General features: G+C 44.6%; 1 protein-coding gene across 2 annotated transcripts in view; it reads left to right on the top strand.

The window, feature by feature from the left end:
• Nucleotides 1-25,967, top strand: part of LOC124711379 — a 230,564-nt gene that overhangs the window by 160,328 nt on the left and 44,269 nt on the right. For both annotated transcript variants that reach the window (XR_007005467.1, XM_047241432.1), the window contains exon 2: nucleotides 24,005-24,193. Coding sequence is in view for 1 of the 2 variants with exons in the window: in XM_047241432.1 (XP_047097388.1) it covers nucleotides 24,005-24,193 (189 nt within the window). In the remaining variant the exon portion in view is untranslated. The remainder of the gene's footprint in view (nucleotides 1-24,004; nucleotides 24,194-25,967) is intronic.

Below are 25,967 nucleotides of genomic sequence, written 5' to 3'. Positions count from 1 at the left end.
TCTATTTTATTCGTCTATGGGCCATTTAAGGTCCACGACACGCTTACGACCAATACAAGAGTATTTGTGTGTGTGTGTGTGTGTGTGTGTGTGTGTGTGTGTGTGTGTGTGTGTTTTTTAAGCTGGACGGTTTTCATCAATTCAGTGGGTCCTAAACAGCATTCATCTGACCATTTCGGAACAGTTGCCAGTTTTTCGTCTCGGAGAGTCCCAAATGTCAATACACTCGTTTGGAGATGTTTCGGTTGCGTATGTGTTGGTTTAGTGCCTATTTGCTATATATTGTTTTTGACGCCACAGGGAATTATTCTTTTCGATTTCGAGACAATGATGTTGAAGATGCAGTTCGTGCATTTGGAATCATTCTCCACACGAAGCCAAAAAATTCAAGTCTTTGTTTGCCCATAAACATCTATATTTTTAATGCAGATCCAGTTTTTATAATTTGGACCCAGTTCGCTGTATAAGATCCCTCTCTTTATGTTCTCATTCTGCTAGTAAAAGTTTCCCAGGCAATATAAGATAGATGTACGTATGTAAACACACTGGCATTATGACTGAGCCCTCATTATTAATTTCAGTACTTAAGAACTTTTTTGTTATAAATGTTTCGTGTAGTCTGGGAAGCTACGTCCATTTCTATGGCTCTTGCTCTGAAGGATTCTTTATGAAGCCCATTGACTATTATCTATTCGCCTACTTTTCATGCGTTTGATTCTTTCCTATCTGGTGTTTACACTAGAATGAACTGTCCTGGATATCTGAGACTACTATTATAAAAGATACTTAAAAATCAGTAAATTCTGCTACTTCGGTTTATTTCCACACAATTCTCAATCTTTAAAAGTTTAAAGAGGTTACTTTGTACTATTTTTGTCTAATTTTTCCAACACCCAGTTTTACAAAGTGGCAAGAGTCCACTCTCTATCTAACTTCTATTTTAATTGTACAGGGTTTACGCAAAAACATGTGGAATTTTATTTCGTACTTGGCACTGTTGTATTTGTATGGAGACAAATGGCTTTTTAAAACCTATATAGATACACATTGTCTTCCTCTCAGCATGTAACATCTTATTAACGTTATCAGATTCAGTATTAGTTTTACTGTCGACCGACCTTTCCGGAATGGTACCTGATACTCTCCCGCTTTATGCTCGATTACTTGCTCTAGTCGTTTTAAAGTTGAACAGTAGCAGTATCTTGTATGCTACTGAAAGTACTGAGATACCACGAGAATTATTCACCTCTAGTATTTTCTTTCTCCTCCGCACTTCCATATTCGTTCAGGCGTTACTCAGGTACACAAACTTAAATGCACTGGGAGAATGAATGCTCACATTTCAGGTGGTGCTGTGCAGGCTCCATTCAATTCCGCTTAAAGGTTAAAAGGCGCCTTGCTTCTTCGCTAGTGCTGGGAAGCAAAGCCACGATTGTACAGAGCGGCGCTAGGCCACATCTTACTATAATACAGTTTGCTACGACCTTCCTCGGATCTTTCCAGCTGGTGTTTCCTCAGGACAACAGCATCATACAATAACTGCACATAGTTCATAATTGAATAGATAATGTCCACAGGGCACTGTGACCGCTTTCGATGTATAGACTGTGTCCTGTTACACACTGAACGTGGAATAATGAGACGACGACACCTGCTTGTTATCATCGATTTCATCCAAATTTATGGTGCGTGCATGACTGCCAGAAGTGGCAGCGACAGGAGTGGAAGGTTCATATGGCCAAACATTTAGATGAAATACTATTAACGGCACAGTTCGAGTGAGGCATGAGCTATTTATTCTAGTATAGTCACTAAGAAGAGGTTGGCGCAGAACAGTAATCAGAGAGTCACGTTTTTTAATCACTATGAAGAAACAACTTTTTTATTTTTAGTTTTTATGTGACTTAAACTGCAAATGAACTGAAATAATATTCAATATGTTGTATTTGTTAATCTGTTACATACATAAAGCAGAGTGTGTGTGTGTATGTCTGGGATCTCCTCCCAAACCCCTTGATCGATTTAAACCAAATTCGGGACAGAAACAGCAGGCCTCATAAGTATCAGTACTGTGTGATTTATAACCTGCTAGCTCCAGTAGGAGCTGAGGTACAGACAAAGACGTGTTTTTTCCTGGCCCTGCAAAACAGGACTGTTGCGTGAGAACAGTATCTGCCTTCCAAGTCAACCCGCTCTGCAGGGTAAGCCTATGTGTCAGGGGCACAAAACGATTTTCTGAGCCCCAGCATTTTAGGCTGTCGTGCATGACAGGCATGCTGTGTTGGAGTAGCCCTGGCATGCTTTATCAACCTGCTTTGCATAGTGACTGGTACTTCAAGGGCAAATAACTGATTTTCAAGCCCCTGAGGTGTAGCCTACACAGCATGATACACTTGTGGAAGTAGTCTCGGCCTGCTTTACTGAACAGTATTGAAGGGGCTGCACATGCTGATGGGTATGGCTGGGACAGTTTAAGCTGCACAGAGGATGCTTGAGATAAGTTGAAGGTGTTGAGGGGCAGTTCAATATATGTGGCAAATGCATCTGCAGGCAAGACCCCAGGGAAAAGGCTAGTATTTTCATGAAAGATGTGAAAGTAAAGGTAAAGAAAAATTTTAGAATTGCAAATAAATATTCAGGTATTCAGGAGAGCTGTAATGCATATACAAATTTTCCATGTACAAAATTCGATACTTCCATTATTTTACAGTTAATGATTTATATGTATTGGTCTGACACTCACTGTAAAAAGAGTGAAGGCAGTAACTGTCTCGGCAGCTTTCACACGTTATAAACGCCGTATTTTTACTATTACATGCTTGTTATAAAGTTTCTATACGAAAATCTTGGTTTACATTCATGGAAGGTTGGCTTTCATCGTACAGGCTGGCAATAAACCACGTGCAATGCATCATTTAGCCAAAAATTCGCAAGCATAGTTGGTGAAGTACAATGGAATGTATTTCGATATAGTCTTCTCAGGATGTGATTCTTTTTCTTTCTGGATAGGCCAATTCGACCTGCACCAGGATCCTATTGCTTGCGTGCAGCTGCCAGGACCTGCTCGAGGATCACAATGAAACTAATGAATACAGAGTCCTGTATGCTTTACTTACAATCCCTTCTTGCACAGTATCCCTCAGGTACACCTTAAGTACAATCCTTTCTTGGAAATTAATGTGTACTCCCAAACTTTCCTTTTCTTTTAATGCCTTCTATGAATACATAAGCAAATACAATATATCGAGCATTATTTCGGTTTATTTGCAGTATAAGTAACGTAAAAATTGAAAATAAAAATGTTTCCCCTTAGGACTTGAGCCCTTTGCCCTCCGGTTACTGTTTTGCCCTCTTCCGGTGCAACAATCGTTGCACTGCGGCTACGTTAACGTAAATGGGGGGGGGGGGGGGTTGTTTGGGGAAGGAGACCAGACAGTAAGGTCATCGGTCTCATCGGATTAGAGAAGGATGGGGAAGGAAGTCGACCGAGCCCTTTCAGAGGAACCATCCCGGCATTTGCCTGGAGTGATTGAGGGAAATCACGGAAAACCTAAATCAGGATGGCCGGACGCAGGATTGAACCGTCGTCCTCCCGAATGCGAGTCCAGTGTGCTAACCACTGCGCCACCTCGCTCGGTTTTCTTTCCGACAGTGGATTCAAAAAGAATCAGATCCCCGCAATTTAATACACCTTGCTTTTGGCTCCACAGTGGTGTGCAACAGTCGGCACTGTTGATCAGTGAGCAAAATACGAGTCTGAGGAATATCACACCAGTTTCGTGATCTGATTGAAGAGTTACCAGCAAATAGAAACAACAGTCATTCTTAAAGAAGCAAAATATTCAGATGTTAAAGTGAGTGTTGCATGACTTTTACTGTTGACGATATAACATATTGCATACTGTCAACAGTGAAACGCAGACAGATCGCAAATGATTTGAGGGTATGTAATATTATGGCGGGTTGGCAACATCAAATATACTCTTGTCATTACGAACAAGTGTTTTTATAACGATATACTGAAGAATAATATAATACAGTGTGCTATAAGACTGGACGTTACAACACACTGTATCTTCCATGTGTCGCAATCACATGCCTTACGGCTGGCATTAACGTGTAACATTTCAGTCAGCTTAAAGCATCGGTGGAATCAGCCTATAGATCCACGTATGAACATTTCGAACAAGGAAGATTTGACAGAAGCAATAATATGCGTTCAATCCAGCGAAGACGCCGGGAGAGTATCAAAGTGCATGGGGAACTGAAGAATACTGAACATTGTATGGTTATTTAATGTTATTCGCATTATTTAAGCACTAAGTAGGAATACTGGTATATACTCTTTCAACAGAAGTACAAATATAAATGGCACATACTGCATATCAATGCAGGATATGACTAACACTGCCTGCACTGTAAGATCACAACATGCACTCGCCAGTCAACGGCTTGTGAACGCATTGATCAACTTCACAATGCCGTGGAGGCAGGCTAAGCTAGTTTGGGAACAGTGCGTATGTGAACCTGGGAATTCTAACAACGTGTTTAGTCAGTTGTTAGAATGTAACGTTCCATTTCGTAAGCTTCATTTGTTGATTTGTAAAGTCACGTTAACAGTTGGAATATTATACCGAAGGAACTGCCATCACGTACAGCACACGGCAACACAATGTACGAGTATAATGCACAAGCAGATAACGACTAGTAATAAAGTTCGGATCAACTGAAAAGCCAGACAGGTCAACGTCATATCTGAATCCTATGCGAAAATGAAAAGTAATTCATCGACGATGAGGTGATTATAGACGGTGGACGCGCACGGAGGATGAGGAAGGAACTTAGCAGTGCCCTTTCAGAAGAATCATCGCGGTATTTGACTTAAACGATGTAGGAAAATCATACAAAACCTAAATCTGGATGGCTGGACGGGGATTTGAACTGTCGTCCTTCCAAATGTGAGTCCTGTGTCTCATACTGCGCCATCTTCCTCTGTGGAACTTAATTCAAGAATTATCAAATGTGTTTTCGATAGAATAACTGGGTATCTGTTGGCATCAAAGAGGTGTGAGTCATACAAATCACTATTATATTGTCCGTTAAGGTCGAAGCATAAGAGGGCTGCTCGTATAACGTAAAATGCAGCGCGCTAGCTTGTGAGGAAAGCCAGACGCAGATCGAAATCGCGCGGCGGTTTAAAGATTATGTGGTGCTACACTGGCCAGGCTGAGTGTGAGTTTTAGGCGGTTTCCCTCGCTCGTTTACGCAAATGCTGGTCTGGTCCTCAAATTTCGCCTCAAAGAATATGATAAAATAATAAAAAAACGATAACACACAGAAGTGAGGTTAACACGATTCACTGACAGATGTCTCATTCAACTTCCCTTTCTTACGTTATCTTCGCAACTGTGGCGTCAAAAGGGCACCTGGATAGAAAAAAAAAACAATAAAATAATTTACTGTTCACTCACCCTAACGTGACCACCTGTCCCAAGCCTGAATAAACGCATTTTGCAACAAGGAACACTGCGAGATGTGTCGTAACAGTGAGGTTCTGGAAAGTACCGGCAGGGATGTGGAGCCATGTTGACTCCAGAGACGTGGCCAGCTGTGCTGAATTACTCGGCTGTGGCTCCATGGAAAGAACAGTCCGGGCGAGGTGGTCCCACAGATTCTCAATTGTGGGTAGAATCAGGGGAGTTTGGTGGCCAGGGGAGTGCGGTACCCTCATGCCGGTACTCTTCGAACCACGCACGTCCACCTCGAGTTGTTTGACACGTTCCACTGTCCTGCTGGTAGATAACAATGCGTCCTGTGTTGATCACCGTGCTTTCAGAATGAGGAGAGCACCTATGGAATGCCACGAAAATATTCCCCAGACCATAACGCTCTCACCTCCGACCTGGATCATTCCGACGACTATTGTAGGTGTTTACTTTTATTCATTCCAAGCCTTACACACCAAATGCCGATGGACCATAAAATGTGATTCTTCTGAAAGAACACCTGTCGCCACTCAGCGGACGTCCAATCGCGGTACTGGCGTGCAAATTCGAGCCTCCGTCGCCGATGAACAGCAGACAGCATACACTATGTGATCAAAAGTATCTGGTCACCTGGCTGAAAACGACTTACAGGTTCATAGCCCCCTCCATCGGTAATGCTGGAATACAATATGGTGTTGGCCCACCCTTAGCCTTGATGACAGCTTCACTCGGGGCATACGTTCAATCACGTGCTGGAAGGATTCTTGGGGAATTGCAGAGCATTCTTTATGGAGTGCTGCACTGAGGAGAGATATCGATATCGGTTGGTGAGGGCTGGCATGAAGTCGGTGTTCCAAAACATCCCAAAGGTACTGTACAGGATTCAGGTCACGACTCTGTGCAGGCCCGTCCATTACAGGGATGTTATTGTCGTATAACCAAATCCACCACACGCCGTGCGTTACGAACAGGTGGTCGATCGTGTTGAAACATGCAACTGCCATCCCCAAATTTCTCTTCAACATTGGGGACCAAGAAGGTGCTTAAAACATCAATGTAGGCCTCTGCTGTGATAGTGCCACGCAAAACAACAAGGGGTGCAAGCCCCCTCCATGAACAACACGACCACACCGTAACACCATCGCCTGCAAATTTTACTGTTGGCACTACTCATGCTCGCAAATGATGTTCACCGGGAATTCGCCGTACCCACACCCTGCCATCGGATCGCCACACTGTGTACCGTGATTCATCGCTCCACACGACGTTTTGTCACTGTTCAGTCGTCCAATATTTACGCTCCTTACACCAAGCGAGGCGTCGTTTGGGATTTACCGGCGTGATTTGAGGCTTATGAGCAGCCGCTCGACCATGAAATCCAAGCTCTCTCACCTCCCGCCTAACTGTCATAGTATTTACGGTGGATCCTGATGCAGTTTGGAATTCCTATGTGATGGTCTGGATAGATGTCTGCCTATTACACATTACGTCCCTCTTCAACTCTCGGCGGTATGTGTCAGTCAACACACGAGGTCGGCCTGTACGCTTTTGTGCTGTACGTGTGCCTTCACGTTTCCACCTCACTATCACATCGGAAACAATGGCCCTAGGGATGTTTAGGAATGTGGAAATCTCGCGTACAGACGTATGACACAAGTGACACCCAATCACCTGAGCACGTTGGAAGTCCGTGAGTTCCACGGAACGCCCCTTTCTGCTCTCTCACTATGTTCAATGACTACTGAGATATGGAGTACCTGGCAGTAGGTGGCAGCACATGAAAAACGTATGTTTCTGGGGGTGTCCGGATACTTTTGATCAGATAGCGTAGACGCATGAACCAGGTACCTGCTGTGGAGGCCCAAAAGCAGGAACGGTCGTTGAGGAGGCACGGTTGGTAGCACCTAGGTTCATATGGGCTCAGTTATTGAACAGTTGCACGTCTATTCGCCCGTACCCATCTCCACAGTCGCTTTTCACCCGTATCATCTATGGCCCGTGGTGCACCGCAGTTGCCTCGGCGGCGGTTTTGGATAGTTAAGTTTTGCCATCCACGGTATACTTTAACCATGGCTGCACGTCAACAATTTCCAAAGTTAGATATTTAGGAAATGTTTCCACTCTTGCCCCGAAAGCCAATGATGATCTTTTAGACGTCAGAAAATACGCTGTTTCCGCATTACAAAGGCTACTGTTTTCCGCGTCGCTCACCGCTAGTGCTGGCACCTGCCGGCTGAGAGTGGTTCCCGCACGTTGACGTCGAACACAGGCGGTGGTCACATGTGAGTGGACAGTTTATTCGGCAAATTATGAAAAAGCGGATCTTGCACTACACACAACAAACGCTAGGGGGAAAAAACCATAGGTTAGAGTGTAAGATACAGTATTTCATCATTGTTCAATAGTCTCACATTGTACCAAAGGAGAAGGGGAGGGGGGGGGGGAAGGGAATGCAAACAGTGGGCAGGTCCAGAAGTCGTGTACTGCGTGGGCTGTATGGTTGTCTAGAAGGCATTTTACGAGGGCTGCACGTTCAGGCCTGCAGTCATTCTGCAAGTTCAGGTGGTGGCGTGGATTGGACTGACTTCGTTTTCCTACCCTACGTAAGACAACTGATCACGGTCGCTAGGAAGCTATAAAGCATCACTTGAAGCACTTCATTTACACCAAACGAGGAGTCACGATAATCTATTTGCCCAAAGAGCTTTACGGAATTACAATAGTTTGAACATCAGCTTCATCCGATGCGACAGTAAACCGAGGAGGTGAAGAAGAGTGTTCTGAGCCACATTTCTGCTCCTTGAAGTCCCAAAGCAAGGCGTGCATCCATTGGTGAAATATACCTTACTGTCTGCATTTGTCTCCCAAAGATATGAAAAAACGATATCGAAATACTGCACTTCGGTTGTTCTAGAGGGGGTTCTTCTGGTATTAAGTACTTTGGCGTGTCGAAAATTAGAAATGTTATGGAAAACACAGAACTCAGGCAATTGTTTGGGCACCAGTGATCTGAATATATTCGAAGTTCAGGGTAGTGCACATCGCGTTCGCAGTTTGTTACAAAGGGCGCAACACCATTGTAACGAGGCAGAAAAAGGGGTCAGCCCTCCCTGGGCTTTCTAATAATCGTGATAACTGAGAATTATTCCCAGGTGTATCACTGCGCACTGTACACACAGGACAGACACCCTGGTTACAACGAACTGTTTTCTGAATTTCTACAGAAAGAGAAGCGGGACGGATTGGGAGCACATGCGAGTGTGGCTGCTTAGACTGATCCTTCCGCAGCCGTTTCGTAACGAACTTAGCACAAGCGAAGGAGCGAAGATTAGGGTTTAATGTCTCGTCGACGACGAGAAAACTTTCAGGTGGGGAAGGAAGTCGGCCATTTCAGAAGCAACTTTTGCGTCATTTTCCGTACGCGATTTTAGGAAAATCTACATGTGAATTGTCTCACAAGGCTTTAAACCGCCTTTCTCCTAAATGTGAGTACCGTCTTGAAAAAACAACGCCGGCGCTCTTGGCGACTGGAGATGGAACACCATCAGTAGAATACTCGGAGCTTCGTAACTATCGCAGGTGTGTCACTCCAGACCACAAAGGTGACCACTTACAAAGAGAGAATCAACTGCGGACTACGGACGAAAGAACTCAGATAACTCAGAGTTCCGCTCGATGAGATCTGCACGACGCAGACCTCAAAGAAGTGTTCTCGGTGGGCAAGGCTGAAACAAGCTACGATAGGTCCTGTGGTGTGTGAGACTGTTTGAATTAGCCAGAAAACAAGTTAGCTGGTTGTGCTGACAGGAAGCTAGAATCAGAATGGCTACATCGAGCTACCCGAGAAACGGGTTTTGCCGTCTGTTCACCTTAAGGACGACGATAACATTAGCTGCCTACACAGGCTGTCTTCACCGACTAAACCGCACCAGCTTGCATACCGCAGCCTTTTGAGGCATCATTTCAGTCTTTCAAGTTAACAAAATTCGCGTCCACCTGCGTGGTTCTATGTACGAGAAACAATCAGCAGTCATGGATCTAGATTACAGTGGTATGTACCTAAGACGGGAGAGAGAGAGAGAGAGAGGGGGGGGGGGGGGGACGAGCAGCAGCAAGAGGACAGTGTATCACACTTGACGCTCGAACCAATGGTATTCTACCGCGTCTGTCCGTAGCTTGCGCTTCAGGGTGCGCATAGAATATTACGTTTCGAATTTCATGTTAGTTTATGTACGAAGTTACTTAGTCACTGACAGTGTTCATTACGGGTGGCGTAAAGCAGACACGACCAATTTTACGTTAAAAGGTGACGACGACAGTTTTTTGAGGAAATAAATGTGTGCCATGCGATTCTGCCTTCCGATGACTTCGAAATCCCACCACCTGGTGGGTACGGCGCTGCTGTTCAAGTGACGCTCTTTGACGGCTGTTTTCGCGACCTGGAGCGTGCAGCAGCCAGGCTCGACAGCGAACAGTGCGGGCAATATGGGCCACCTCCAGCGGTTGTGTGATAAGTTTTCATCGTTGCGTCGCGGAGGCATGCAGTCACGAATACAAGACGGGCGTCAGTGTGTAAGGCCACACATTTTTTTCTCGGACAGTTTTGGTTGAAAACTGTGGAATTTGTTGTTTAACATTGTGGAATATTCTCGCTTCAGCTCCTATAATTTCATTAAACTCCGATAGGTGGCGGCACTGTACGCAGCCTTGAAAATGGCGTCTATAACGGAAGATCGCTTCAAGCAGAGAGATGTCATTTTCTTTTGGCAGGAAACCAGAGCGTCGCAGATATTCATAGGCCCTTGCAGAATGTCTACAGAGACCTGGCAAGGATCAAAGGTACGATGAGTTGTTGGGCGAGACGTCTATCATCATCGCAAAAAAGGCGTACAAATCTATCCGATCTCCGGCGTGCCGGCCGGCTGTGATTCCTGCAATGAAGAAATGTATGGACACACTCATTCGCGGTGATCGACGGATCACAATCAAACACGTCACTGCACAACTGGAAGTTTTCTGTTGGTAGTGCTGACACATTCGTCCACCAGCTGGTGTTCTCGAAAGCGTGTGCCCGCTAGGTCCTCCTCGTCGCCTAACAGAAGACCATAAAGAGCAACGAAAGGACCATTTGTGCCCTACGGAGGATGCACTCTGCGGAAAGCTGTACTTGGATTATGGGGAAGTGGTTAATGAAGCAAGACGTTGACTCCGACGACGAGAAGTAGAGTGATACCTTGTAGGCACACAGTCGCTCTCAGCAAGGTGGCGTAAACCCGTAGCATTGAACGGTGGTTATGTTGAAAAATAGTGTTTTGTAGCCAAAAGAGTGGGGGAATAATATGGTGGGTTAGAATCCTGAGTAAAACTAACTTGCTTTCAGAAAAAAAATGTGCTGCTTTCCTTATTGAATGCCACTCGTAGGTTGTTACAAGTTTTAAGTCACGCCGCTGCAGGCACCCGAACCTAGTTGCATGTTGTTTACATTTCTTTTGGGAGTGGAAGCGCTTTCTGTATTTTGCTCGGTGTTTTGCTCGTTTGGTTACTGAGTGGCGAATTGATTGAGCATCGTTTAGAGTCGCTACATTTTAGTGTTTCGTGTTGTTGTCCCCCAGCTTGCTGACGCCTGCGTGGTGTTGCATCGGGTTTAGGGTTTATCTGTCTGCTACTAGTCAATTATGTATCAAGCATTCGAAAATTTCTTTTGGATCCTCTGTGTTTCTGGAATGTCCCATGGACGTGGATTAGTACAAATACGTTTGTTTCGTATGTGAACTGTGTGCAGGCTTACATGGCCAGTTTGTATTTGTCGGTCGGATGTCGTTCATCAGTCAATATGTGTTCTGGTTAGTTTAGGCACAACGTTTTGCGACATTCCTTTTGATTCGCTTTGGGAGATTTTCTCAGTGACATGCGGTTTTTAATGGAGTGACGTTCGCTGGGAGTGTGAAACGTCGGGCGGCTTGAGCATCTATATTTATTCGCCGATACTTCATACGATCAGCTATACTTTTAGATTTTTTTATGGTTGCACCCTCTTAATGTAATGAAATACTGTTTTCTGCTCTAGTCAGCTTTGTGATGTGCAATGAAACCTGCACAGAGTTAGCTGTCACGCTGTATACTCCTGGAAGCGAAAGTGCGTGCATCTTGAATTATTGTCTCGGCTGGGATATGGCTTGCTATCTTACGTACAGGTGCTTAGCGCACGCCATCTCAGAGAGAGAGAGAGAGAGAGAGAGAGAGAGAGAGAGAGAGAGAGAGAGAGAGAGAGAGAGGCGCTGATATGTCTTGTAATCTGGATTATTATGGCGTTTCAGTATTACTTGTGTATCGAACACACGGCTGTGCAGTTGTTTTAAATTGCCGTCGTGTGTTGATCAGTTGGGCTTGAGTTTCACGTGTTGGTTGGTTGTAAACAACGACATTCATGTGCCTGTCGTGATGTGAACCTTCTGTAACCTTGTTGGTTCAGTTACTGTTCGCGCGTGCTTGTATTTTATTATACTGTTGCCTTGCTGTGTGTACGGAACAGTGGCCGTGTTTTCGCCTTCGAGGTTGTGTGTTGTCGTGAGTGGCGATTCTGAGCTCTTACATCAAAATCATACCAGTGTTACGAGTTTTAATACTTTAGGTGATGACTTAGCGTATGGGTCTATGCTTATGGTGTAATGAAAGCGACCAAGCTAGTGTGTTTAGTGATCAGGTTTACTTCCTCCAATAATCTGGAAATTTAGGTTATGACTAGCGCCGGTTAGTATAAGAGAGGGTTACCACCCTATAGTTCTATTATTTTCTAACAGTTGCCTACTGGCATAGTGAAGTCACGCAAAGTTAACAGTGGACGCTCTGGTTACGTAACTTGGGTTTGGCATATTGTCTATTAATTTGTGGTCAATATTAGTACAGTGTGTAAGTCAAGTATATTTTCTATTTTATACTTTACGGGGCCTGAAACTTAAGTCGTAATTAAATGACGGCTCAGTGTTTCTGTTCAAGATTAATTTCTTCGAGCAGATGTTTGTATTTCATTACTTTAAGTGTTCTCAACCAATGTTAAGTTGGTATCGGACCATTTTAGTTGTACAGATTTTTGTTCCAGAGCGTCCACTTTACATACGTAGGTCGTACACTCAGCTTTTTGAGGGACGCGCGCCCTCGTTGCTACCGGCGTCACGCTACTCGAGATGGGGAGGGGTGGGGGGTCTTCTCGTGTGACACCTGGTTCACAACTACGTCGGGTGGTCCACACTGGCATCGGATCGCAATCTTGTAATGAAAGTTGACGACGAATAGGAGGAAAAATAATTCAGTCCAACCGTGTGACACCTGGTTCACACACTGGCATCGGATCGCAATCTTGTAATGAAAGTTGACGACGAATAAGAGGAAAAATATTTCAGTCCAACCACCGCTCAGTCACAAAAATTCCAGTGCTCCACTCCCCAACCCCGTTGCCCTGGTACAAAACGTTTCTTGGGAGAATGACAAGCAGAAGAAGTGGTTTGATATGTGGAGCCCGCCCCAGGATAGTCCAGCTGCCTTCTTACTTGGACGCGCAGCTCAATGAGGTGACAAGAGTCATGAAATACCTCCTGCATTGTGTCGCAACTCCTTTTGCCCGGCGTAGTGCACCAACTCGACGTGGCAACGACTCAACAAGTCTTTGAAAGACCCCTGAAGAAATATTGAGCCATGCTGCTTCTATAGTCGTCTATAATTGCGAAAGTGTTGCCGGTGTACGATTTTCTGCACAAACTGGCCTCTACTATGTCCCGTCAGAGTCGGTCGATCTGTGTGGCCAAATCATTCGCTCGAGTCATCCAGAATGTTCTTCAATCCATTCGCGAAAAACTGTGGCGCAGTGACAAGTCATCCATAATAATTCCATCGTTGTTTGGGAATACAAACGCTATAAATGGCTGCAAATGTTCTCCAAACAGCCCAACTTAACCATTTTCAATAAATGACCGTTTCAGTTGGACCAGAAGACCCGGCCCATTCCATGTAAACACAGCAGGCGTCATTATGGAGCCACCACCAGCTTGCACAATGACTTGTTGAGAACGTGGGTCCACGACTTGATGGAGCCTGCGCCACACTCGAACCTTACTACTAGCTCTTACTAACTTAGCAGAGGTACTGGCGTCGGTCGTCTGCTGCCATAGCCCATTAACGCCAAATTTCGCCGCACTATCCAAACGGAATGGACAGTATCTTGAAAGGGGGATATAAGATGAACATCATCAACAAAAGCAAAACGAGGATACTGGAATGTAGTCGAATGAAGTCGGGGGATGCTGAGGGAATTAGATTGGGAAATGAGACACTTAAAGTAGTAAAGGAGTTTTGCTATTTGGGGAACAAAATAACTGATGATGGTCGAAGTAGAGAAGATATAAATTGGAGACTGGCAATGGCAAGGAAAGCGTTCCTAAAGAAAAGAAATTTGTTAACGTCGAGTATTGATTTAAGTGTCAGGAAGTCGTTTCTGAAAGCATTTTTATGGAGTGTGGCCATGTATGGAAGTGAAACGTGGACGATAAATATTTTGGACAAGAAGAGAATAGAAGCTTTCGAAATGTGGTGCTTCAGAAGAATGCTGACGATTAGATGGGTAGATCACATAACTAATGAGGAGCTATTGAATAGAAAGGGGAGGAGTTTGTGGCACAACTTGACAAGAAGAAGGGACCGGTTGGTAGGACATGTTCTGAGGCATCAAGGGATCACAAATTTAGCATTGGAGGGCAGCGTGGAGGGTAAAAATCGTAGAGGGAGGCCAAGAGATGAATGCACTAAGCAGATTCAGAAGGATGTAGGTTGCAGTAGGTACTGGGAGATGAAGCTTCCAGAGGATGGAGTAGCATGGAGAGCTGCATCAAACCAGTCTCAGGACTGAAGACCACAACAAGCAACGTCCTAACGGATATGTTCATTATACATCACACATTGATTACTGTGGTTATTTCACGCAGTGTTAGTTGTCTGTTAGCACTGACAACTCTACGCATACGTCGCTGCTCTCGGTTATTAATTGAAGGCAGTCTGCTACTGCGCTCTCTTTGGGGAGAAGTAATGACAGAGATTTTGTATTCCTGACACGCTCTTGACATTGTGGCTCTTGGAACATCTAATTCCGTAACTATTTCCAAACTGGAATGTTCCACGGCTTTAGCTCCAACTACCATACCGCATTCTAAATCCTTTAATTCCCGTCATGCGGCCATAATCACATCCGAAACCTCTTCACATGTATCACCTGAGTAAAGTGACAGCTCCGCCATCTGTATATGTGCATGTCGCTATCCCATGATTTCCGTCACCTCAGGTTATAACTGAAGTAGTTGGGTACTGACTTCCTCTATAATCCAGGCTTACGCCAGTCCATTGGAGCAGTTGCGAAGATTCGTGCAGATTTGGATCTTGTTTCGACGAATACGTATTGACTGATGGCTTTTGTCTGTTACTTTTTTTTCCCCTAACCGCCTGGTGTGTCTTGTAACGTGCACCACTTAAAACGCAATTAGGGGCGCAGATGAACATTTTAAAAATATAACACCTATTTCTTGCGCCACATACGGTTCTCCAGAGGCAGACGTGGAACGTTAATCTTTGGTCCCACACCGCCTTTCGCGCGCCAAGGCCAGCAGGTACATGTCTCATATCAGACGCGCGGGCGATGAATCCGAGGCAGCGAGGGAGGCAGTGGAAGCGGAACGAAATCCGCCACGCCCCCTTATCTGCCGCACACCCAATAAAGCACGCACGCCTCGGAAGCGCGGACTACCAGTTTTTTCTGGGCAAGCGCGCGCAGGCGCTTGTCTGGATGTCGACGCGGAACCCTGCGGTCTACGCACAGTGGTTACGGGCTCAGCCACGGTCGCGGCTACCTACTAATTACTCAGCGGCCGCCTTTCTAGGGTACGTACAACGGAAACACTTTGAAGGTCCGCGGGAACGAGTTCGCAACAGCGTGCAACCTGTATCATCATCTCTCGAGGCGGTCAAGCCACTCACAGAAACTCGTGTTATCTGCTGACGGCATTCGCTCCGCTACGTCTGAACAACATCCTTTTGTTTATAGTTCCAAATCCTACTGTACAAACAATATATTATAAGAGCCGACGTTTCGAATCGACTTAAAGCTACTTCCTTCCGTGCTTCGAAACACGGTTTCGAAATCGCACAGAAGCCCGCTGAAAGCCGACCAGAATGAAACATAACTTTTGGGAATGCAGCCGAGTAACATCCTCGACAAGCACCAACATTTTGAACGGATTATAGTTAAGAGCTGCGACGACCTAGAAAACCGGGCGAGGAAGAGCGCAAGTGGGGCGCGGCGTTGTTGGGGCCAAACGTCTGCCGTAGCGGTTGGCAAGAGTGGTGCCTTCGCTCAGTGCGGTTTTGGCGGGTACGACGCAGGAGTCCGGTCTGACCTTGCGAGCACTAGACGCGGTGGCGTCTGCTGGATGATACCCGTGGGTTTCCGACTACGAGTAATCTTCGTTACATCCTTCTCTCGGCGCTTTCTAAGCAAGCGTTTGTCAATGGGCACTGGATTTTACGAGAGACCACGGCGAGCGTCCGATTAGTGTGCACGTTACTTGGTGTCGTGTGGTGGTTATTTTGACTCCGTATCCCGGTTTCCCGTTATTATATATATAAATGTGTTATTTATGAAGGTTTTGCCTAGTACTACGAGAGTGCATTTCTGTGAATGCGTGTGGGCTTGTGGCTGTCACTGCCCCAAAAAGATTTTAGAATCTAAGGGTACAGAATGCAGACGTAATTCTTCAGATTTAGGAATTTTACTTTATAGTCAATGAAAACTGTTTAATCTAGCTACCTTTCTCCTGTCCGCTCCCGGTAGCTCAGCGTGTAATAAAAAAAAGTGAGTGAACGGATCAACGAACAACCTGAACGGGTGTCATAAAACGTCCGCCACGAACAAATTCAACGAACAATATAGAACAAAATGAGATTAAAAAAGTGGTCAGCGCTACAGAATGTCAATCCTCAGGGCCCCGGTTCGATTCCTGGCTGGGTCGGAGATTTTCTCCACTCAGGGACTGGGTGTTCTGTTGTCCTAATCATCATCATTTCATCCCTATCGACGCGCAAGTCGCCGAAAGACTTGCACCCGGCGAACGGTCTACCCGACGGGAGTCCCTAGTGACACGACATTTATTTATCTTTTTTCTGAGGCATGTCTATAGTTACCTGTTGGCTAGTATCATGAGCTCGAGCTGTTTAGTAAACTCTGAGCACCCAAAAAAAAAAAAAAAAAAAAACTGAACATTTTCTGCATTTGTAGTACTTTAATTTTTACTAAATAATTAACGAGTTGTCTCTGTGTTACAGCATAGGTAACTGTATCTTTTGTTAACTGTGGTTTTGTTAAAGATGCCTAGTACCATGACTGACATTGTTAATGAAAGATTCTAGTACTGTGGCAGCGACAAGCGCCGTCCTATGTCAATGGAGGAGGAATTATTGCTACTGCCGTCGCCCTGCCACCGCCTCTATCATCATAAATTTAAACCACTTTTGTCTGTCGTTTTGATAATTACTGGTAATAGCCGATGTTTGATATTTGGGACAATCATTTGATCGTATGTTTTGCTGTTTGTAATGTAAATGTACTTTTTTTAATAATCTTTACATAAGGAAGTGATTTTATACAGTTGCCCTTTAGAGGTGTTTGCCATCAGTTGGCCATTGAAATTCAGTCTTTTCAGACAATTTTATTCTTGGATTTTTGGTTCAAATGGCTATGAGCACTATGGGACTTAACTTCTGAGGTCATCAGTCCCCTAGAACGAAGAACTACTTAAACCTAACTTAAGGACATCACACACATCCATGCCCGAGGCAGGATTCGAACCTGCGACCGTAGCGGTCGTGCGTTTCCAGATTGAAGCGCCTAGAACCGCTGGGCCACAGCGGCCGGCTTGGATATTTGCTTTAAAAATAAATTCATTAGTGCTTTTAGAAACTTTAATAAATTTATTATGGCTCAGTACCTTTCCACTTAACACCAGCTCCCTACCGCATTTCATTTCAAGAATAGTCCCCGTCTCCTACGCTGCCGAGTCCGCCTCTAGTGACGTCTATTGGTGAATTCCGCTTTTCGCAGAAATGTCCGGATCATTGCGATTAGATCTGCAGCACAGCTATGCTCTTCATGTATGTTTACATCTTTTACTCCGAAAATCACTATTACCTTGGCGAATGGTGCAGTAGCATAAAGATTGTCGGTACACGTATGTTCATGTCCCTGTTTCCCTGATTTTCCAAGATACATAACGCTGTTCTTGTAGCGACTTCTAGTGGAGTTCGAGGAGTATCTCTCGTATTTTCTCGCCCTGAATAAACAAGTGTGATGACATGCGCAACTGCCGGCCGCGGTGGCCGAGCGGTTCTAGGCACTTCAGTCCGGAACCGCGTGACTGCTACGGTCGCAGGTTCGAATCCTGCCTCGGGCGTGGATGTGTGTGATGTCCTTAGGTTAGTTAGGTTTAAGTAGTTCTAAGCTTTTGGAGACTGATGACCTCAGATGTTGAGTCCCATAGTGGTCAGAGCCATTTGAACCATTTGAATTTGACATGCGCAACTGTTCTTCGAATATCTCTCTCTCTCTCTCTCTCTCTCTCTCTCTCTGTCTCTGTCTCTCTGTCCCCCCCCCCCCCCCCGCCCCCCCCCCCCTCCTCTCCCTCAATTCCTCAGTATTCTTTCAATAAATCTATATCTGCAATCTGCAGATCCAACTGAAATCGCTCCAGAGGGAAATTTCCAGACACGTGATTGGGTTCTTACTTATGGGTGAACCTGTGGCCAAGCGATATCAGATCGTTTGGTCTGTCATCACCCATTACAATGCATTTATTTATGCTGGCCGAACGCTGTCTGTCTTTATACCAATCGCTGATTATTTTCAAGGCTTCAGACTTTTCACAAAAATTTTCTACATGCGTGGTCTCCAAACACTCGCAGAACAGTAAAACATTGTGTTAAACATTGTTTATACACACGCGTGGAAGTAAAAGTCGTTCACACTTTGCTGAGCTACTACGGACGATATTTTCATTTCTCACAATGTCTCTTCATTACGAACGACATACTGCATCCTCTTTATACTACGTCATTAATCCAGTTACAAACCTGTTTTTATGTTAAGCAAGTGTGTATTTTGTTTACTATGCGGCGGTATGGAATTGCATCGAGTAATTTTCGGCAGTGAAGAAACACGACATCAGTGTCATCTCCGTTATATAAACGCTTCTGCATCTCGTGTAAGGACACAAATTGTGTTTCACACGGCCGGCCGGGTGGCCGAGCGGTTCTAGGCGTTACAGTCTGGAACCGCGCGACCGCTGCGGTCGCAGGTTCGAATCCTGCCTCGGGCATGGATGTGTGTGATGTCCTTAGGATAGTTAGGTTTAAGTAGTTCTTCGTTCTAGGGGACTGATGACCTCAGAAGTTAAGTCCCATAGTGCTCAGAGCCATTTGAACCATTTTTTTGTGTTTCACACGAATTGTGCTCGTAGAATACTTGCTACTACTACGAAACTGTTTCGTCTTCAAGAGCATCACCATTCGCGAGAAAAACTTGGTCTATATTGTAAAAGTAGGTAGCGTAATTCGTAGTAAATTCCAAAAATAAATAAATTAAGACTTTGGTAATGAGAAAAGTGAGCCTCTTCAGTAATAAGCAGCTGTACTTGCAGACGACATGCTGGAAACCAATGTTCAAGAAAATTAAAAATATATAGCAACCTTATCATGTAATAATAATATACATAAAAATTGTTAAATAATTCTAGCAAGTACTGATCTTTATTTCAGAATAACTATTAAAACAATTAGCTGTCATAGTATACCAAAAGACGTATTGGGAAACTTTAGAGAAATTGTAAGCTCTACCTAAGACGACATAACTTCAAAACGCACTAATATGTGTACGACGTTCTTGGTGCTGAGGCCGCATCATGGTTGAGTTGAACGACTTCCACGAACTTCACCGTCGTTTATTACCTGGTGTCAACGATGTCCAGCAAACATTACGTTGGACAATCACAACCGCGTCCGAGAGTTGTGTTGAACAGAGATGATAAATCAAATTTAGAAAATTCGAAAATTTAGCGCTAGCTGACCATAGGCTACGAAAGGACATATGATGATTTCTGGAAATACCAAGATAATACCACAAGCTTCGTCTTACTAAGGCGGTATGGTAAAAGAGAAAAAAAGGTAGTAATTGGGATGTGTACCAACACATTTTGGCAGAGACAGAGCCTACAATCTTAGTCTAGTCTATAGACAAACTCTGAAGAGGAAACGTTCGGTTGGTTGGCTGGAGGGAGTTGGGGAGGAAGGGATCAAACAACAAGGTCGTCAGTCTCTCGATCCAAGAGTGGTGTATCCAGAAGTTCAGAACAGTAAAAGGGACGAGGCTAAAAACGTAGTGGACATCTATTATATATCGTCAATAATAAAAGCAAGATGAAGGAAATTGGAGAATCAGCATGTGAACGTCACCTGGGCTCTGCATGCGACGGAAACGTCCCATCCACAGGAGTCCCACTCCTGATTTATTATAGTCATGAGTATCCACTATTCAATGGAGTACGACACCTAGAATAGAAAACTGGGTGCGGCAGAAAGGAGGCAAACCGAATCTAAAAGCGATTACAACAGTGCAAAAGAGGGATCAAAGAACGAAACACTCGGAAACAATATTTAAAATCCTAATATCACAGACTAGTCCCGGTACTAGAGAGGGCGTCTTCTTTTCCACTTCTGCTCTATACTTCCGGCGGGGGTCAAAACGCCAGACACTGCCGATTCCCCTCATTAGCTAACAAATTTCGCCTTCTATCTCAAGTTAACCAGATATAGATAATTTAATAGCCTCGCATCCGCTTCGACAGTCATCGATGATAACAGATTTAAACTTCGAAAGATGCTACTCAAATGTGAAATTTTACACAAGGGTAAAAAAACATACATCTCGTCATAGCAACATGTTAAAAGGATGTGGAAGGTTTCTCTGTTATGTCTAAAATTTCGCTTGTTTTTAATCAGAAAACTAATTATTAGATATGCTGTTTAATTCATTTCATTTGTTGATCGACGAGTATTTATTACAATCCCAAATTTTGTTCACGTGTAATATATGTACAAAGCTCAGCTTTACCCTGAGTAAATGTTCATAATGTTAGAACTCTTTTGCAGTCATCGCATGAGAAAGCCTAATTTTCTCCATCAGAACTGTTTTTCCTAGGAACGGGTACAAGTATCAAGTTGAAATTTACTTAAAATACTCAGGTCCCTTGGCAGGTCCCCAGGCGTAAAAGATTTAAGCTTCTAAATCAATGCAATCAAAAGATAGGGCCCTTTACGTAGCACATTTTGATAGCCGCAGACTCAGTCATCAAAGCCTATAGAAGAACTATCTATGTATGTAAATTTTTACGGAACTCTCCCAGCGTGAGTCATGGCGGTTTTTTTTTCTTCTTTTCCCAATACCCTGCACCGATCGAGATTTATCTGGGCAAAAGAATTGATCGAATAATGCACAGTTTTCGTCAGGATTCTTTCCCTCAAGCAGCGTCATCAGTGAGCTATGTTCACAGATGTTCACCCCTCTGACCGACGGCCATTCCTTAGGCCAATCGGTCTGCGACTGTCAAATCAAAGTTTCTAAAATACAACAGCAGAAGATGGCGGACCAAATGGTCCTCCATGTGTTGGAGGAGAAATATGCTTTTACCAGCTGACCTGTCATCTTCCAGGACGTGCTGAGAATACGTCCGAATTTTTTATGTGAAAATTCTCAAAGCTTTTAAATGAAACAAACGTTATTGACGTTGTACATCTTCATTCCCCATGTCTACATATTTGCAGCCCTCTATCGCTAGAGGACTCCTAATTGCAGCGCATAGTATAGTGGTGTGTAATTTGACTACGTCGGTAGGTAAGAAACGGCGTGCTGTAATCGAGTTTAGAATTCGAAGAGTTCGTCCACGCATGGACCATTGTCTCCTTCAGCATGACAGTGCCAAACCACACAAGAGCGCTCTGACACCTGCATCAATCCGAGACGGCATGTGTTCACCGTCCTCGATCATCCTCCATACAGTACCGACTTGACCGTATCCGAGTTTCACCTGTTTCCAAACAAACACCACCTGAGAACTTCACGTCGAGAGTGATGAAGCGATGCAAGCACAGATGGAGATTGTGGCTCCATCAACAAAATCAAACATACTATGGTGACAGCATCAACAAACTGGTCACGCGTTGGCGAAATGTGTTCGCGCCAGGGTGGCTATGTTGAGCAGGTAATGTGCAGACATGAATGAAGATGTGGAATGTTACTAAAATTTGTTTTACTTAAAAAGCTTTGAGGGTTTTAACATACAAAATTTGGAGGCATCGCTTTTAAGCACGTTCTCGCAAAATCCTTGTGGTCAGATTTGAATGAAGAATATTTGTTGGTACGTTGAAACGCTTCGCAACTATAGCTGTAGCGTCTTATTTTCTTTAACGTATTTTATTGGTGCAATATCTTCCATAGTCTATATTACACATTCCAGAAATACCTCTAGTTCCGAAAGGAATCTTTCAATGTGCAGTGCAGTACACACTGTTTGGAAACTTCCAAGCAGATTAAAATTTTGCACCGGAAAGGCACTCAAACCTGGAACCTTTCCTTTCGCGGGCAATGTTGTTACCGGCTGAGGCATCTAGGCACAATTCACGAGCCGTCGTCTCAACCTTATTTCCGTCAGCAACTTTCTGCTGCCTTCCAAGTTTCACAGGGGCTTTACCCGTGTGAGCGCTAGACCAGCAAAGTACGCACGACAGCTTCTGTGAAGTTTGGAAGGCAGGAGAGGAACCAGTAAAATACGTTCTACAGCTCTGCTAGAAACTCTGATAGCTCATACGACACACACACAATGAGAGTTAAAGGGTTAAAAAACTGACACTAGATCAGATAGAGTCACCCCAGCTCTGTTAAGGTACATTTATTATGACAAGGCCAGTTTCGTTCTATGATCGTCAGTTGACACTGCCAACAGCTTTCGTAACAATTGCTCGCCTCTTTGCTACCCCTGTGAAGCTGGGACACTTTTTGGAAGCACCGGTTATGCTACAAAACATAGAATCATGTGTGTCAGAGCAGTTTCCAGATAATTTAACAGCATTTACATGGTGCATGTGGAAAAATGTGTTAAGTTTGAAATGCATAAAACAAACAGTAGGCGAAAACGTCGCAGTGATGGGTACAACACTGCAAGAAAATACGTAACGGTACAAAACGAGGCTCTAGAAGTAAAGCAAGGAGACCCGGAAGGGCCATCTAAAGGTCTAATTATAATAAATCTGAAGCAAAATGCAAATGGCTCTGAGCACTATGGGACTTCTGAGTTCATCAGTCCCCTAGAACTTAGGACTACTTAAACCTAACTAACCTAAGGACATCACACACATCCATGTACGAGGCAGAATTCGAACCTGCAACCGTAGCGGTCGCGTGGTTCCAGACTATAGCGCCTAGAACCGTTCGGCCACTCCGGCCGGCTAAATCTGAAGCCATTAATGCTTTGACTAACACATTTTTTTAAGCCGTACTTGGGGTTGATTGTTGTTTACATTACAAATCTTATAATTATCAAAGAATTGTGTGAGAATATGTGACAGAGACTGTTGGCAGTGTCAGCTGATGATGTCCTTTGAACGAAACCTGTCGTGATGTAAAAAATGTACATTACTACAGCTGAAATGGTTCTTACTAACATTAACGCGAATCAGCTGAAGCGCACAAGATGATCAAGATTAGAGGGCGGCGCACCTCTACATCTACATCACGCTCTGCAAGCCACCTAATGGTATGTGATGGACGGTACTTCTGGTACCACGCGTGGAATGGTGCGTGTGAAGAATGACAGTCGGTAAAACTCTGTTTGGGTCTATTTTCTCGAATTTTCTTGTCATGGTTATTAAGCGAGATGTGTGCGGGAAGAACTAATAAGTTGTCCAACTCCTCCCGGAAATTTCAATAGTAAACCTCTCCGTGATGTAAAATGTCTCTACTGTAACGTCTACCTCGGTAACGCTCTCGCGCAGACTAAACGATATCGTGACGAAAGACGCCGCACTTAGTTGCCCCCCCCCCCCCCTCTCTCTCTCTCTCTCTCGTCAGTCGTACCTGGCAAGAATCCCTTATTGATGAACAGTACTCAAGAATCGATCAAGCACGCGCCTTAAAGCCACTTCCTTCGTGGAAGAGAGATATTTCGTCTACTGTTTGTTTTGTGTCTTCTTTCACTTAAGGTCACTCTTGATAGCTACTCCTGGATATCTTACGTGAACCTGAGAATACAGCAAATTTAGAGAATCTGTGTCGCCAAATGTACAGGGTGGCCAATGCTTTCACCCTAAACTACACCGCTATGCATGTACTGGAGACTGGTGTGGTTAGTAAGGGGGACGGTGCTGTTGCCGTGTTGCAGGGAGTGCAGAGCGTGCTGCTGTCGATCGAGGAGCGCCTGCGCAGCCTGGACGCGAGCGTCTACTCCTCGCGCTACGCGCCGCGCTGGGAGGTCAGCCTGGAGCAGCAGGGGCGACGCCTGGAGGCCGTCGAGGCGCGGCTGGGGCGCCTCGAGACGCTGCTTGAGATACGGCTCGACAAGCTGGCCGAGGTACACACTAACAGCACTACCCTCAACCTAAAGTGTGACAACCATTGAACCATATGAAAAAAGTGTTAATTAGTTACAAACTAAGGCGTGTACACACTTTATTCAACATCTAAACGTCACCAAAGATATTTGGATTTAGGTTACAACATGTTCGATATGCCTGCCATCAACGGCGGTCATGTGGCGCAGACCAATAGCGACGTTCTGCTTGATCCGATGAACTGTCGGAACATCGATGCTGTCTATGATCTCCTGAATGGCTGTTTTCAGCTCAGAATTGGTTTTAAGCTATTTTGCTATACACCCGTAATATAGCCGCACAAAAAGCAGTCGCATGTTTTCAGATCCGCAGAACATGGCGGCCAATCAAGCTCCATACCAGGGGCCAATGGGCACCCTAGAGCCAGAAAGATGTCCCCAAAGTCCTCCTCCAGGACATCACTCTCCTGCAGCTCTGTCTTGCATAAACCACATCTTGTCGGAATCAGGGTAACTTTGGACACTGGGTATGAAATAATCTTCCAAAACCTTCACGTACCGTTCAGTAGTCACCGAGCCAACAAGGAATATCGCACCGATTATTCTGTGACTGGACCTTGCACACCACACAGTCAACCGTTGAGGGTAAAGAGACTTCTCGAGCGCGAAAATCGGATTCTCAAGTCCCCCAAATGCGCCAATTTTGCCGACGTTTGTACATCCTAAAGCAATCCGTTAAGAAGTCGTAACGATTTTATTTCATACAGTTCAATAACACTCTGCACTATCCACAGTTGCTGCCTCACTCGCCTCGAGGGCCAACTTCACAGACGCCAACGACTACAAAGGACTCAAGTTAAATCCTTATTAGGATTACGAGGTGCAGCTAAGCACTGGTTTCTATTATACCAAGCTGACAGGGTACAACGAGTAAGTAAAGACAACAGAAACCACCTCAAGTAAGGTTAAGTTCCTGGTGAAGCATATGATGATGTTCTGGTCTTCAGTCGAAGACTCGTTGTTTGATTCACATCTCCTCGCTAGTCGATCTTGTATAAGCCTCTTCAGCTCCGAATAACTGCCGCAGCTACAATGACTTGAACCTAGTTTATTCACTCCTTCCTCTCCCACTACAATCCCCCCCCCCTCACCCACACACATGCTTTCCTCCAAGATTAAAGTAAGAATCCCTTGGAGATGGAGGGAAGTGGTAGGGCATCTTAAAAATTTTAGAAGGAGACAAAGGAATTTTATGAGACCGAAAATACAGTAATAAAAGGCTTTCTCATGACGTGATCTATCACCCCCAACACGTTTGGTACAGAGACTTTGGAAAACCCTGTACAAAGAGCACAAGGTGTTACACTAGAGAAACTATGCACCACGTGGGAATCATCCGAATAGGGCGGAAATCGGTAGAGGTGGCTTAGATGTACAGACAAAAAATGATTACAATTTCCGAAAAAAGAATAATGACTTATTCAAGAAAAAGAGATCCATAATCTGGGACAGTCAAAAACGCTTTGGTCCAGCTTTGCCCCTTGTGCAACCAGTTATTCGGCTAGGCACAGATTGATAAAGTTCTTTAATGTCCTCCTGAGAGATATCGTGCCAAATTCTGTCCAATTGCTCCCTTAAATTGTCAAAATATTAAGATGCTTGGAGGGCCCTGCCCATGATCCTCCAAACGTTCTCAGTTGGGGAGAGATCCGACGACCTTGAGAGCTAAGGTAGGTTTTGACTAGCACGAAGACAAGCAGTAGAAGCTCTCGCCGTGTGCAGGCGGGCACTATCT

The sequence above is a fragment of the Schistocerca piceifrons genome, chromosome 8, assembly GCF_021461385.2.
Source record: "Schistocerca piceifrons isolate TAMUIC-IGC-003096 chromosome 8, iqSchPice1.1, whole genome shotgun sequence".
In the NCBI taxonomy this organism is placed as follows: Eukaryota; Metazoa; Arthropoda; class Insecta; order Orthoptera; family Acrididae; genus Schistocerca; species Schistocerca piceifrons.
Note: the sequence above shows the minus strand (reverse complement) of the source record. Positions and strands in the feature narration are given on the sequence as shown.